This window comes from Hyla sarda, chromosome 1, assembly GCF_029499605.1.
Source record: "Hyla sarda isolate aHylSar1 chromosome 1, aHylSar1.hap1, whole genome shotgun sequence".
NCBI lineage: Eukaryota > Metazoa > Chordata > Amphibia > Anura > Hylidae > Hyla > Hyla sarda.
This window is the reverse complement of record NC_079189.1, coordinates 267,322,347-267,337,412: the sequence shown is the minus strand read 5'-3', so window position 1 is coordinate 267,337,412 and position 15,066 is coordinate 267,322,347. Positions and strand designations below refer to the sequence as shown.

At 44.2% G+C, this 15,066-nt stretch overlaps 1 protein-coding gene across 8 annotated transcripts in view; it reads left to right on the top strand.

The window, feature by feature from the left end:
- Window positions 1-15,066, top strand: part of SEMA6B (semaphorin 6B) — a 974,413-nt gene that overhangs the window by 788,622 nt on the left and 170,725 nt on the right. For all 8 annotated transcript variants that reach the window (XM_056572065.1, XM_056572058.1, XM_056572042.1 and 5 more), the window contains 2 exons: window positions 1,486-1,566; window positions 11,102-11,160. In XM_056572065.1, the coding sequence (XP_056428040.1) occupies window positions 1,486-1,566; window positions 11,102-11,160 (140 nt within the window). The remainder of the gene's footprint in view (window positions 1-1,485; window positions 1,567-11,101; window positions 11,161-15,066) is intronic.

Below are 15,066 nucleotides of genomic sequence, written 5' to 3'. Positions count from 1 at the left end.
CTAAGTAGGAGTACTGCCCAGTTTGGGGCAAACAGCGTGATAAAATATGGGGCGCATTTCCTCCATTTCAAAAATGACTTACCAAAATGATGTCCCACAAATAAAGAATTTGTGGGGGGAAAAAAGCTAATTGCTATTTTTTTCTACTGACTCTAGCCTCACAATAAGGGCTCAACGTACTCACTTTTGCCCGAGGTGAATACTTTAGGGGTGTAGTTTCGAAAATGGGGTCACTTTTGGGGATGCAGTATTGTTCTTACAGCTAGAATGCTTTGCAAGATGAAGTGCAGCCTATAATTTGTATAATGATATCCTGAAAGCCAAATGGTGCTCCTCTCCTTTTGGGTTCCACCATGTGGCCATGCAACCAAATATGGCCAATAAGCGGGGGTATTACCGAACTCAATAAAATATACGGTGCATTTCTTTCAATATCAGAAGCGATGTACAAAAAATATGTCCCACAAATGATGCATTCGTGAAAAAAAGCAAATTTCCAATTTTTAGAGGGGGTCTAGTTCTTAGAATGGGATCATTTGGGGGGGGGGGGGGTTCCTATGTTCTACCACCTTCAAATTTCTGCAAACCTTGCATAGCACATAAAAAAAAATGTACAAAATTTTTCAAAATTTTCTAAATTTCAATTAAATTGTTAGACTTCAAATTTTAAAATGTCATGATTTTTTGCATTGTAAAAAAAAATACAAATTATATTGGCTTACTTTTACTATGTACATGAAGGACAACTTGTGACAAAAAAAACAATGTCAGAATTATCGTGATTGGCAAAACGTTACCAGTTATTCTCTTATAGACATCCCCGATTTAAAAAACAGGCCTGGTCTTTCAGGGTTGTACAGATTTACTTGTATTGGTCCTTAAAGGGGTAGTCCAGTGGTGAAAAACGTATCCCCTATCCTAAGGATAGGGGATAAGTTTGATCTCTCTGTACGGGGGCCAGGCACTCTGGCCAGATAGCGGGTGTCAACCACCGCACGAACCGGCCGCCGACACGTCCCCTCAATACAACACTATGGCAGAGCCAGAGATTGCCGAAGGCAGCTCTCTGGCTCTGCGATAGAATTGTATTGAGGGGGCGTGTCGGCCAGCCGCTTCGTGCGGAGGTCGACACGCCCCCTTCCCTGTCAGGGCCCCGTAGAGGAGATCACAGGGGCCCCAGTGGTCGGACCCCCCGTGATCTGCAATTTATCCCCTATCCTTATAATAGGGGATAAGTTGTTCACCACTGGACTAACGACACAGCCAATTTTTTTTTTTTGCACAGGGATGGAAATATAAAAGTTGTGATTTTCAGTAGAAAAGGAGGAAAAAACGAAAACGCTAAAATAAAATTGGCTGTGTCCTTAAGGCCAAAATGGGCTATGTCCTTAAGGGGTTAAATTCATTGTCTATCCTAAATCCATGTTATACATTAATTTCTTTGCCCAGTTTCATCTAGATTTGCACTGATTTTTATTTTTACAGAAGTTGTCTAGGAACACGTGACCCCTATTGTGCATGGGATCCAGTAAACAGCCACTGTGTATTTATTCCTCTAAGATCCAGGTATGAATAAAGCAAGATATGTATGAATGTAAATATTCTCTATTTCATAAAAGCAATGTAAGTTTTAAGTCAAATTAGTCACTGTGTACAGTAAAGCAATCTGATGGGTGCATACCCTCTGTAGTATATATTCAGTAGTTTTCCACATAAATTAAAGTTCAAGTTCAACCTATATCCCTATTGAGTTCCTGATGAGTTGATCCAGAGGAAAGCAAAAAACCCTCATCTTAGAGGTAAAAATTCCTTCCGAACTCCAAATATGGCAATCATAATAATTCCCTGGATCAGCATTCTGTCCCTATAAATCTAGTATCCAGAACCTGTAATGTTATCACCTTCCACAAGTGCATCCAGGCCCCTTTTGAACTCTCTCTTACTCCTCCTCCGGAAGAGAGTTCCACAGTCTCACTGCTATCCCAAACCTTGTTTCCTCTAAATGTAGAAGATGTCCCCTTGTTATAGATACAGTTCTGGATATAAATAAGGCTGGGTTCACACTACGATTTGTAACTACGGTTCCCGTATACGGCTGGGAGGAGGGGGGGGGGCTTAATCGCGGCGCTCGCACTCAGCCGTATTCGGGAACCGTATTTAATGCATGTCTATGAGCCGACCGGAGTGAACCGCAGCCTCCGGTCGGCAGCTTTTTCGGCCGTATGCGGTTTCCCGACCGTAGGCAAAAACGCGGTCGACCACGTTTTTCCCTGCGGTCGGGAAACTGCATACGGCCGAAAAAGCAGCCAACCGGTGGCTGCGGTTCACTCCGGTCGGCTCATAGACATGCATTAGATACGGTTCCCAAATACGGCTGAGTACGGGCGCCGCAATTAAGCCCCCCCACCCTCCTCCCAACTATACGGGAACCGTAGTTACAAATCGTAGTGTGAACCCAGCCTAAATCATGGGAGAGATTTCTGTACTGCCGCCTGATATATTTATATATAGTTATTAGGTCGCTCCTAAGCCGCCTTTTTTATGAACTAAATAACCCTAGTTCTGATAATCTTTCTGGGTACTATAATCCTCCCATTCCCAAATTACTCTGGTTGCCGTCTTTGAACCCTCTCCAGCTCTACTATCTATTTTTTGTACACTGGTGCCCAGTATTGTACACAGTATTCCATGTGTGGTCTGGCTAGAGATTTTGTACAGTGGTAGAATTATTTCCTTGTCATAGGCATCTATGCCCCTATTGATGCACCCCATGATTTTATTTGCATTGGACACTGGTCACTACAGCTAAAGTAACTGTTAACTAAGACTCCTAAGTCCTTTTCCATATCAGTCATCCCAAGTGTGCACCCATTTAATACATAATCCCAGCCTGAATTTTTCCTCCCCATGTGCATAATCTTACATTTATTAGTGTTGAACCTCATCTGCCACTTCCCAACCCAAACCTCCAACCTATCCAGATCCATTTGTAAAAGTGCAGAGTCCTCTATTGTGTTAACCACTTTATAGAGTTTAGTATGATCTGCAAAGATTGCTGTTTTACTATACACTCCCTCCCTAAGGTAATTAATAAATATATTAAATAGAATAGGACCCAAGATGGACCCCTGTGGTACCCCACTAGTAACAGTCACCCAATCAGAATAAGTACCATTAATAACCACCCTCTGTTTCCTATCACTGAGCCAGTTACTTACACACATTTTCTGACAGCCCAATCCTTCTCATTTTATGTACTAACTTTTTACTGTATGTGGCACTGTATCAAATGCTTTGGAAACATCAAGATGTACGACATCTAGCGATTCCCCCTGGTCCAGACTGTAGCTCACCTACTGACATGACCGATCTCTCATAAACCCATGCTTATATGGAGTCATACATTTATTATTATCAAGATATTCCAAAATAGCATCTCTAAGAAAACCCTAAAACTATTTACATACAATAGAGGTTAATCTAACAGGCCTATAATTCCCTCAGTTTTTGACCCCTTATAAACAGCTTCCCGACCAATGACATACATCTATGTCATGACCGGAAAGGTTTTCCCGACCTATGCCGTACATGTACATCATGCAGATACTGGCTGCTACTCGCAGCATCCCGCCACGCCCGGTAAGATGGTGGCTATCACTGATAGCCAGCCATCTTGCCTCGGGACCTAGGGGGGTTTCGTCCCACCCCCCTCACAGCAATCGCTCCTATCAGCTAGACAAATCTGATGGCAGTGTTTCGCACAGAAAAATCCTGAGCAGCGCAGGATTGCGAAGATCGGGACACACACTGCTCTGCTAGGAGACCCCAGTGTCCTTAACCTGTCCCCCTTCCCCCGGTGTCCCTTACCCAGGATGCCGACATGCTTTAGTTTTACTTTTTTTTTTTAGAAGGAGCTGTTTAGTTGTACAACAACTAGTGTCCTAAACCTGTTACTGCATGTTTTGTGCACTAGACACTAGGGGGGAGCTGTTGTACAGAAGTAAAAAAAATATATATATATTCTCCCCCAGCCCAATCCTTCTCATTTTATGTACTAAGCTTTTATGTAGCACCGTATCAATTGCTTTTGAAAAATCCAGATATAAGACATCCAGCGATTGTCCCTAGCTCACCTCCACCGATCCCTCATAAAGCCATGCTGATATGGGGTCATACATTTATTTTTATCAAGATACTCTAAAATAACATCTCTCAGAAAACCCTCAAACAATTTGCATACAACTGAGGTTAAACTAACAGGCCTGTAATTGCCTTTTTTAATATTGGCACCACATTTGCTATGCTCCATTTTCCTCTGTGAATACAGTGGAGAAGAATGTGTTTAATATATTTGCTTTTTCCTGATCCCTGTTTATAGCTTCTCGCTCAACACTTTTTAACCCCTTAACGACGCTGCGACCCCGCATCACATCGCGTCAGTCCCGGCGCTCATCAACGGCCGGGACCCGCGGCTAATACCACACATCGCCGATCGCGGCAATGTGCGGTATTAACCCTTTAGAAGCGGCGGTCAAAGCTGAGCACCGCTTCTAAAGTGAAAGTGAAACTATCCCGGCTAGTTAGTCGGGCTGTTCGGGACCGCCGCGGCGAAATCGCGGTGTCCTGAACAGCTTACAGGACACCAGGAGGGCCCTTACCTGCCTCCTCAGTGTCCGATCGACGAATGACTGCTCCGTGCCTGAGATCCAGGCAGGAGCAGTCAAGCGCCGATAACACTGATCACAGGCGTGTTAATACACGCCAGTGATCAGCATGAGAGATCAGTGTGTGCAGTGTTATAGGTCCCTATGGGACCTATAACACTGCAAAAAAGAGTTTAAAAAAAAGTCTTAATAAAGGTCATTTAACCCCTTCCCTAATAAAAGTTTGAATCACCCCCCTTTTCCCATAAAAAAAATAACACAGTGTAAATTAAAAAAAAGTAAACATATGTGGTATCGCCGCGTGCGTAAATGTCCGAACTATAAAAATATATAATTAATTAAACCGCACGGTCAATGGCGTATGCGCAAAAAATTCCAAAGTCCAAAAAAGCGTATTTTTGGTCACCTTTTATACCATTAAAAAATGAATAAAAAGTGATCATAAAGTCGGATCAAAACAAAAATCATACCGATAAAAACTTCAGATCACGGCGCAAAAAATGAGTCCTCATACCGCCCTATACGTGGAAAAATAAAAAAGTTATAGGGGTCAGAAGATGACATTTTTAAACATATACATTTTCCTGCATGTAGTTATGATTTTTTCCAGAAGTACGACAAAATCAAACCTACATAAGTAGGGTATCATTTTAACCGTATGAACCTACAAAATAATAATAATGTGTCATTTTTACCGAAATATGCACTGCGTAGAAACGGAAGCCCCCAAAAGTTACAAAATGGAGTTTTTTCTTTGATTTTCTCGCACAATGATTTTTTTAAATTGTCAAACCATGACGCTTTTATTAAAGAAAAGTATCAGAATACAGATTAGCTTCCAACAAATGAACATACCGGTCCAGGGACCGAACGAGAACAGTGAACAAGGCAGTACACAGCGCAAATGATGATACAATACATAACATTGAGAATTCTATTCCACAGATGACATAGAATGGAGCCGACCAGAGCAAAAATAAAATAGCTCAAGCAGTAATAAAAACAATAATAATAATAAGTGTAATAAGAAACAATAGAAAAAAATAATAATAATAATCCGTCTGCCCCTACCAATACACAGAAGAAAACCCCTAGTACAGGGAGAGATGATGAGACATATCGGGGCAATGTGGGGAGGAGAGCCAAGGTTCCCAGACAACATCAAACTGCTCCACCGTGTCTTCTCTAATTGCGGACAGTTTTTCATATAACATTATGAGATTAACCTTCGTGATCACAGAGCCAAGTAGCAAGGTAGCTTGTTTCCACTGGGAAGCCTCATGGATTCTCGCTGCCAGCAAAACATATTGAGCAAGCCGAAATACTTGAAATCTCATCCACGCAGGTTTAGAGCCCAAAAGGCAGTTGGCAGGTGTTCTAGGGAAACGGGTCAATAATACGGAATCTAGGAGATCCAACACCTGGGTCCAGAAGGCTGATACCACAGGGCCGAACCACCATACATGATACATAGTTCCCTGCATTCCGCATTGACGGAAGCATAGGGGAGACACTGAGGGGAAAATTTTGTGCAGCCTGGCAGGGACCAAATAGGTCCTATGCAAAACTTTAATAGCTGTTTCCGAAAATGATACCTGCCAGCTGCCCTTGCTAACCATCTCGCAACTGTCTCCCCATTCGGCTAACGACATAGTAGAATGCATATCACCTTCCCAGTCAAGCATAAATTTCAGTTTCTCATCATGGGGGGAGCATTAATGTGGGAATAAACAACAGCTTTAAAACAGGATTAGATACATTCCTGGAACAAAATAAGAACAAAATAACATTAATGCTTATGAAGAAATATAAAATCCCATCCCTTCCCCAATATCGCGCCACACCCCTACCCTTTAATTCCCTGGTTGAACTTGATGGACATATGTCTTTTTTCGACCGTACTAACTATGTAACTATGTAACAGAAAGGAGGCCCGGGAGTCCAGGTGAGTATAAAGCCCGCACCTCGAAAGGCGTAGGATTAATCTTGCAAGGCCTGGGGCATTGGGATCGAATAAAGGAGAATATCTGATGAGCCCTAAACAACTCCGAGCTAGGCAAATTATGAGACAGCTGGAACGATTCAATTGTGTGGATCCTACGCCCCGATAAAAAGTCTTGTAGTCTGGTGAACTTAGAATTTATCCACCAGGTAAAACCCACAAGTGACACACCAGGAAGAAACAGGGGATTAGCAAAAATAGGGAGAAGAGGAGAAACAGAAGACTGAAGAGAAAGCTTAAAGCGGACCTGACGCCAAAGAGAGAGCGAATACAACACCACAAGAGCTGAGGACGGTAACAACGAAGTTATGGGACAGGAGGACCACATAAGAGCAGGCAGTGCGTAAGGTGTCACCAAGGAAGACTCTAGCGATACCCATTTCGGAGCCCCCATTCCCACATTAACTAGGGCCAATTGGGCCATTCTAGCAGTGTAGTAATACTTGAAGAGATTAGGCATGGACAAACCACCCATACGTTTGTGCCAATGCATAGTGGATTTTGCAATGCGCAGCTTCCTGTAGGCCCAGACATACGCAAAAATGTCCTTCTGTAGGGAAATAATATCACATTTTACTATGGGAGTGGGTAGGGAACGGAAGAGATAAAGAATACGGGGTAAAATAACCATTTTAATAACATTAATGCGGCCCAACCAAAATAAATAGGGAAAGTTCCAGGTTGACATATCAGAGCGAATCTTGCGATAGAGGGGCATGTAATTAGCTTTATATAGGGAATGGAGGGAAGACATAAGTTTAATACCCAAATATGGGAGACCCAAAGAGGAATCCCGAAAACCAAAATTCAAGGAGATCAGGTTCTGTGTAGGGACCGGGACATTACAATAAAGAATCTCAGATTTGGCGATATTGACCCTAAGATCCGAACAGGCGGAAAAGTCATCCAGGAGTCTAAGGAGTCAATGTAAGGAGCAAATCATCAGCAAAGAGACTCACCTTGTATTCAAAAGGTCCCACCAACACTCCACCAATATCTAGGTTAGCCCTGATTAAGGCTGCCAAAGGTTCCATAACCAGCGCAAAGAGCGCCGGTGATAGAGGACAACCCTGTCGCGAACCAGCCGGATCTCCAAGGGTAAAGGGGAAGTGGAGGGAAGTTTTTAAAAAGCCTTAGGCGTGGAATATAAACATTGCAACATGTGAATAAAGGGACCGGTAAACCCAAATTTAGTGAGCACTGCAAACAAATACTGCCATGACACGCAGTCGAATGCCTTTTCTATGTCCAATGATAGCACACAGAGAGGCTTCGAAACCAGTGTTAGACCATTGGATAAGATCCAGGACCTTCCTGATATTATCAGGAGCCTGGCACTTAGGAACAAAACCCACCTGGTCTCTACTCACCAAAGACGGCAGATATTTGTTCAAGCGCCTCGCCAAAATAGAGGTAAGCAATTTAGAATCGATATTCAAAAGCGAAATAGGTCTATAGTTGGCCACTTGCAAATGATCTTTATTTGGTTTGGGCAAAACCGTGATCATAGCATCCAGAAACTCAGACGGGAGAGAGTCGGAGGAAGTTAAGGAGTTAAAGAAACGTACTAAAAAAGGGGTCAATATGGAGCTAAATTTCGTATAGTATGCGGCCGTAAGGCCATCGGGGCCAGGTGACTTAGGCTGGGTTCACACTACGGTTTGTCATTACGGTTCCCGTATACGGGTGGGAGGAGAGGTGGGCGGGGCTTAATCGCGGCACTCAGCCGTATAGGTCGACCACGTTTTTGCTTGCAGTTGGGAAACCGCATACGGCCGAAAAAGCAGCCGACCGGAGGCTGTGGTTCACTCCGATCGGCTCATAGAAATACATTAACTATGGTTCCCTATATGGCTGAGTGCGGGTGCCGCGATTAAGCCCCGCCCTCCTCCCAGCCGTATACGGGAACCGTAATGACAAACCGTAGTGTGAACCCAGCCTTACCAAGTTTCAATCTATCAATGGCCTCCAAGACTTCCTCAGGGGAGATGGGCGCACTTAGTGTCTCTCCAGCGTCAGGTGGCAGATGAGGAAGGTGGACAGAGGAAAGAAAGGCGGAAAGGGAAGCAGAGTAAGAAGGACGAGTCGGTTCAGTATAAAGAGCAGAGTAAAAGGAATGAAAGGTAGAGTAGATCTTGTCTGGATGAGAAGTGCGCAAACCAGGTCTCAATTGAATACTATGGACCTTATTATAGGAAGACGTCTTACATAACATAGAAGCTAAAAGCTTGTCAGGCTTGTTGGCAAACTTGTAGTAAGTGGCCTTCGTCCACCGCATAGCCTTCTCAATCAAAGTAGATTTGAGGGCATCTATCTGTAACCTAACATTCTGTAGTTTGCGATAAAGAAAAGGCATAGGGTCCTGTTGGTGTTCAAATGTTAACCTGTGCAGTTTAGCCTCCAGAGCCAGCTGAGTCCTGGTCCGATCACGCTTTATACCTGTAGCAAGAGAGATTATACGCCCCCTTATATAGGACTTATGAGCTAACCACACCCACTTGGGGTCAGAGTCGTCCGTCACATTGGATGCAAAATATGAACTAAGGTCACCTTCTAGTTGCAGTTTCACACGTGGCATTGTCAAAAGTGACTCATTGAGTCGCCAAGTGAATGGATAATTAAGAGGGGTCTTAAAATTAAAGGTTGCCAAAACAATATCGTGATCGGACCAGGTCGACAGCACATGGCGGGCGTAAAGCAGCTGTGGTACAGAGCGGGCAGTTGTCAGGATCCAATCTATTCTAGTGTAGTGTTGCTGGGACGGGGAATAGTATGTGTATCCCCTAGTATTGCCATTAAATTCGCGCCACACATCTACCAAAGAACCATTAGTAAAAAGAGAAGCCAAGAGCCTCTGTTGCGTTCCCGACCTGCGAAACGGGGCGGTATTAGAACGATCAAGTGTACCATTATACACCAAATTAAAATCTCCAGCCCAAATAGGTCAGGGACGCAACAGTACCACAAAGGTTCTGAAAGAAGGCCATAGGAGAATCAGTAGGCCCGTAGGAATTCACTATGCACAGTGTCTTCTGATACAAAGAACCCACTATAATAATATACCTCCCCTCTGTATCATAGGTGACATGATCCACCTGTAGAGGAAAAGAGTTATGCAGCAAAATCATAACCTCCCCTGCATTTAGTGACAAAAGAGGACATATAGAAGCGATTACGCACAATTATTTTTTTTTCCGTTTCGCCGTGTTGGGTAAAATGACTAATGTCACTGCAAAGTAGAATTGGTGACGCAAAAAATAAGCCATAATATGGATTTTTAGGTGGAAAATTGAAAGGGTTATGATTTTTAAAAGGTAAAGAGGAAAAAACGTGCAAAAACTGAAAAACCCTGAGTCCTTAAGGGGTTAAAGGGCCAACAATTTCATTTTTAACCTTTCTGCTATTTATATAGCTAAAGAACATTTTGGGGTTAGTTTTACTCTCAATATGTCTTTTTGTCTCCACTTTTGCGGCTTTTATCAGTTTTACATATTCTACATTTTTCTCTATAGCTTTTTAATGCTTCTTCACTGCCATCCTGTTTTAGTAGTTTAAATACTTTATTTTTATCATTTATTGCCCTCCTAAAATTTTTATTCATCCAAATTGTTGTTCTCCTATTCCTAACCTCTATTATTCCCATAAGGTATACCTCTTACAGTAAGAATTTTAAATATTTTTAAAAGTCTCCAATTTAGTGTTAGAAGTCTTGTTTTTGAGGACTTTATCCCAATTTACATTGTTAAGGGCTTCTCTGAGTTCATCAAACTTCCTAAAGTTCAATGTTTTTGTGGCCCCTCGAGAGATTTCCTTATTGAAGAACAAGTTATAATGTATTATATTATGATCACTATTTCCTAGGTGCCCCTGACCTGCACAATAGTTACTCTCCTTGGAAATATGTCTGGCAAATACCCCCTTCTGTGTTCTCGTTTAATATAGCGCCCTCTGTAGGCACCTCTGTGCCCCATATGATAGCTAGACCCTTCTGTGCCCCATATAGTAATTAGGTCCCATACACTGCCTATATATGTGGCAACGTGACAAAATAAATTCATTTGTTGAACTACTGTGATCAGCTCCTAAATGCTCCTATGCTTTCATAAATGCACAGTTTTTATGTTAAAGAAGGCTTGTCGCCACTGGAGACTAAACCTTTTTTTCACCAGGCAGAGATGTCCTCTTGTCTTTTGAGGGAATTTTACCTCAAAAAGTTTTTCACCATATTTTTGTATGGGTAATTTTTTATGGTAAACTTGGCTAGACAAGTAATGGAAAGGAAGTGCCTGTATAAGTACCGTTGGCAAACAATCCCAACCGCTGAAGTAGGGAGAATGAGAAATAATGGTACACAGTGGTATATGTAAGAGTGGTATATAAAAGAGTGATCTATCCAATAGCTTTTAATGCTCTAACTAGCATAAATGTTTTCCAGGATGCACCATGAGCAAGACCTTCATGGAGAACAAACATTGCAACTTGGGAATTGTGATGGTGAGTGTAATTAACCCCTTTTTTGTCACTACATTCCAACAGCCATACTTTTCAATTTTTTTGTTAAAGCAGCCACATAATTATTTGGTTTTGTAGCATTATGTTATTTAATTATATTTTATTCTAATTGCTACTATTGTGGAATAGATATGCTGTAGATATGGGTTGTGGTGATACTAATTATTTTTGTATTATGTTAAGAGATGAGCGAATCGAAGCTGACAAATCCGAATATTGGCTACTTTTTTAAGTGTACTGTAGCGCATTTTTCTGCCCTCATAAGTGCATACCACATACAAAATAGGTGTACTATTTTGTACCTGTTAACGTGTCACGGGCTTAGATACTGTAAAGTCCAGGCAAAAGTACTCACCGGCTGGTGTTGTACTCAGATGTAGGTATGTGGGCAGAAAAAATGCACTACGGTACACTTAAAAAAAGTATCTGAGTACAACACCAGCCGGTGAGTACTTTTGCCTGGACTTTACAGTATCTAAGCCCCTTGACAGATTAACTGGTACAAAATAGCACACTACTTAGATGTAGGTATGTGGGCAGAAAAAATGCACTACGGTACACTTAAAAGTATCTAAGTAGTGTGCTATTTTGTACCTGTTAATCTGTCAAGGGCCTAGATACTGTGAAAGTCCAGGCAAAAGTACTCACCGGCTGGTGTTTTTACTCAGATACTTTTTTTAAGTGTACTGTAACCCATTTTTCTGCCCACATACCTACATCTAAGTAGTGTACTATTTTGTACTTGTTAATGTGTCAAGGGCTTAGGTACTGTAAAGTCCAGGCAAAAGTACTCACCGGCTGGTGTTGTATTCAGATACTTTTTTAAGTGTACTGTAGCGCATTTTTCTTCCTTCATAAGTGCATACCATATACCTACATCTAAGTAGTGTACTATTTTGTACCTGTTAATCTGTCAAGGGCCTAGATACTGTGAAAGGACAGGCAAAAGTACACACCTACTGCTGTTCTAGACAAATACTATTTTAAGTGTGTTGAAGCGTATTGTACTCCCCTTATATACGCACTAAGTATGTCAGGCAGAGATGTGCCAGGACATGCACAGAGGAGTGGCAGAGGCCTAAATTCATCAGGCAGAGGCCGCAGCAGACTAAGAGCGAGCGGCAGCAGGAGTCGCAGAGGCCTGAGCTCCCGGTATCAGCTAGCGGTCGTATCTCAATGAGAAAACCATCTGCCATCATCAACTGGTTAACACAGTCATCCACTTCATCACAAGTGACATCTGATACCCCCAGTCAACAGTCGATGGGTTCCTCAGATAGTGCTGGGCAGTATACCAGTTCATACCGAATACCGAATTTTTTTTCCTGCACCATATGAATTTTTCCTATACCGCAATACCGGTTGGGCCCCCCCATGAATTAATGAATTATCAGCCGCAGCGCGCTCTCCCCACATTGGGGGACTAATCACATGTGACCAGTGAGTGCTGCTTCTCTCCCCCCCCCCCCCCCCCCACAAATAACTATCAGCCGCTGTGCTGTACTATACTACCCTCCCTGTGACCGGACTTCAGAACTAAACAAAATTAACTTTAACTGACCTTCCTAAGGTCCCTCCGCTTCTCTTGCTGCTTTGTGGGGATGGGAACATCACAGACCCGTCAGCCGATCACCGGCCGCAGCAATGTCCCGCCTCGGCCGGTGATAGGCTGAGCACACTGTCATGTAAGGAGCCGGCCGGCACATCGCTGCTGCCGGTGATAGGCTGATGGCTCTGTGACGTTCCCATCCTCAGGAAGCAGCATGAGGCTTGCATCGCTGGACTGTGAGGCCGGTAACGGGGAAACGTAGGAAGGTAAGTTAAAGTTTATTTTGTTTATTTTTGCAGCCCAGGCACTGGATAGTACAGTACAGCGCAGCGGCTATTAATTATCTGGGGGGGGAAAAGCACCGCTCGCGGGTCACATATGATTAGTCCCCTAATATGGGGGACAGCGCAGCGCTGGTAAACCCGGGGGGGGGGGGGGTCGGGGGCGGAGGAGAGAAGCAGCACCCACGGGTCACATGATAATGGGGGGGGGGGGTAAATACCATTAAATACCGTGGAATCGCCATCATTTAAAAAAATACAGTGATACACATTCCACTCTTCAGTTAGGACAATTTAATAGAGGACAGTCAGCACCTACTGCCCAGTCAAGAAGTGTAGGAGAAATCTGCCGCTTCCCCAGCTAGGTGGGCAAGTAGTGATGAGGAGAGTGACGTGGGAGGCGATGTTGCCAGGGTTCAGGGTCCTGAAGCAGATACTGTTGAGGAACCTGAGGAGGACTTCAGTGACGTGCAGACACTTGTTGATGATGATGAAGCCGATCGCAATTGGGAGCCGGGTGCAGAAGGGGCTTCATCGTCATCATCATCATCAGGAACGAGAGGTGCAGGTTGCCCGTGGGGCAGCAACTGAGCCAGCAAGGTGGTAGCATGGTTGGCAGTCATCATGGTGGCAGAAGCAGAAATTCTGGAGCCAAACATGCCCGGGGAAAACCACCTGCTTCACAGCTGCCTACCGGGAGGTAGTCGAACAGGGGTTCCTGGAGATGGCGGCAGTAGCAGTCAATTAGTGTGGGCTGTTGATGAAAAACTGCCACACCGCTGAGTAGCTGATTTTCCCACCAAGCATCCGGAGGAGATTCACATTCAAGGCCATATGCAAGATATGTCTGCAAAAGGGTGAAGCGTGGCCAGGGTCCCAATGTTGGCACCACGGCCCTGTGTCAACATATGCTTTGCCACCATAAAGCGACCTGTGAGAAACATGGCTCCGATGTAGTGGTCCAGCATGCTGCATCTCCCAGTGGCACACCGCTCCCTCTTTCATCCAGCCTTGGCTCCACCACCTCAGCCAAAGGGAGCTGTGTGTCATACCCTCCTTCTGTCGTTCCAGATGCTCCTGCTCCTCCTACTTTTAGTCAGCCACTCCGCCATCAATCCATTGGCGAAGCCATGTCCTAGAAACAACAGTATGCGCCCACTCATCCAATGGCGCAGAAGCCAGATGTGCTCCTGTCTAAGTTGCTGGTGCTGCAGTCCCTTCCTTTTCAAGTGGTGAACTCTGTACCTTTCAGAGAACTGATGGCTTGTGCCGAGCCGAGTTGGAGAGTGCCAAGCCGTCATTTCTTTGCGAAGAAGGCAGTACCAGCCCTGCACAATTTTGTGGAAGAGAAGGTGGGCCAGTCCTTGAGCCTGTTGGTGTGTACCAAAGTGCACGGCAGGGCCAACATCTGGAGCTGTAATTTTGGTCAGGGACAATACATGTCCTTTATGGCTCACTGCGTGAATGTGGTTCCTGCACAGCCACAACACCGACTTGGACAGGTCATGCCACTTTCTCCTCCACGCTCTCAGGCCGTTGGTCCTGTGACGGTGTGCGACTCCGCCTCCTCATCCTCCACCGTGTCCTTAGCCTCGACTGCCCAGAAAAGTCTCAGTGCCCCTTCAGAATACCATGTGTGCAGAGCACGGCGGCGTCACACTGTTCTTCACATGGTTTGCCTTAGTGAAAGGAGTCACACAGGGGAGGAACTGCTAAAAATAATTTGTAAAGAAATAGGAACATGGCTAAGTCCACAGAAACTGGAAATGGGTGGGAACCATGGTGATTGTTAACGGGAAGAACATCTTGCATGTGCTACGACTGGAAAGGCTGAGCCATGCACCCTGCATGGCACACATGTTCAATCTGGTTGTGAAGCAGTTCCTGAAGTGTTCCCCCCATTTGCAAGACATCCTAACAAAGGGAAGGAAACTTTGCATGCACTTCAGCCACTGGTACACCGCAAAGCACACCCTCCTTGAGCTGCAGCGTCAAAACGGTATCCCCCAACATAGTCTGATTTGTGACTTTGCCACACATTGGAATTCCACCCTCCAT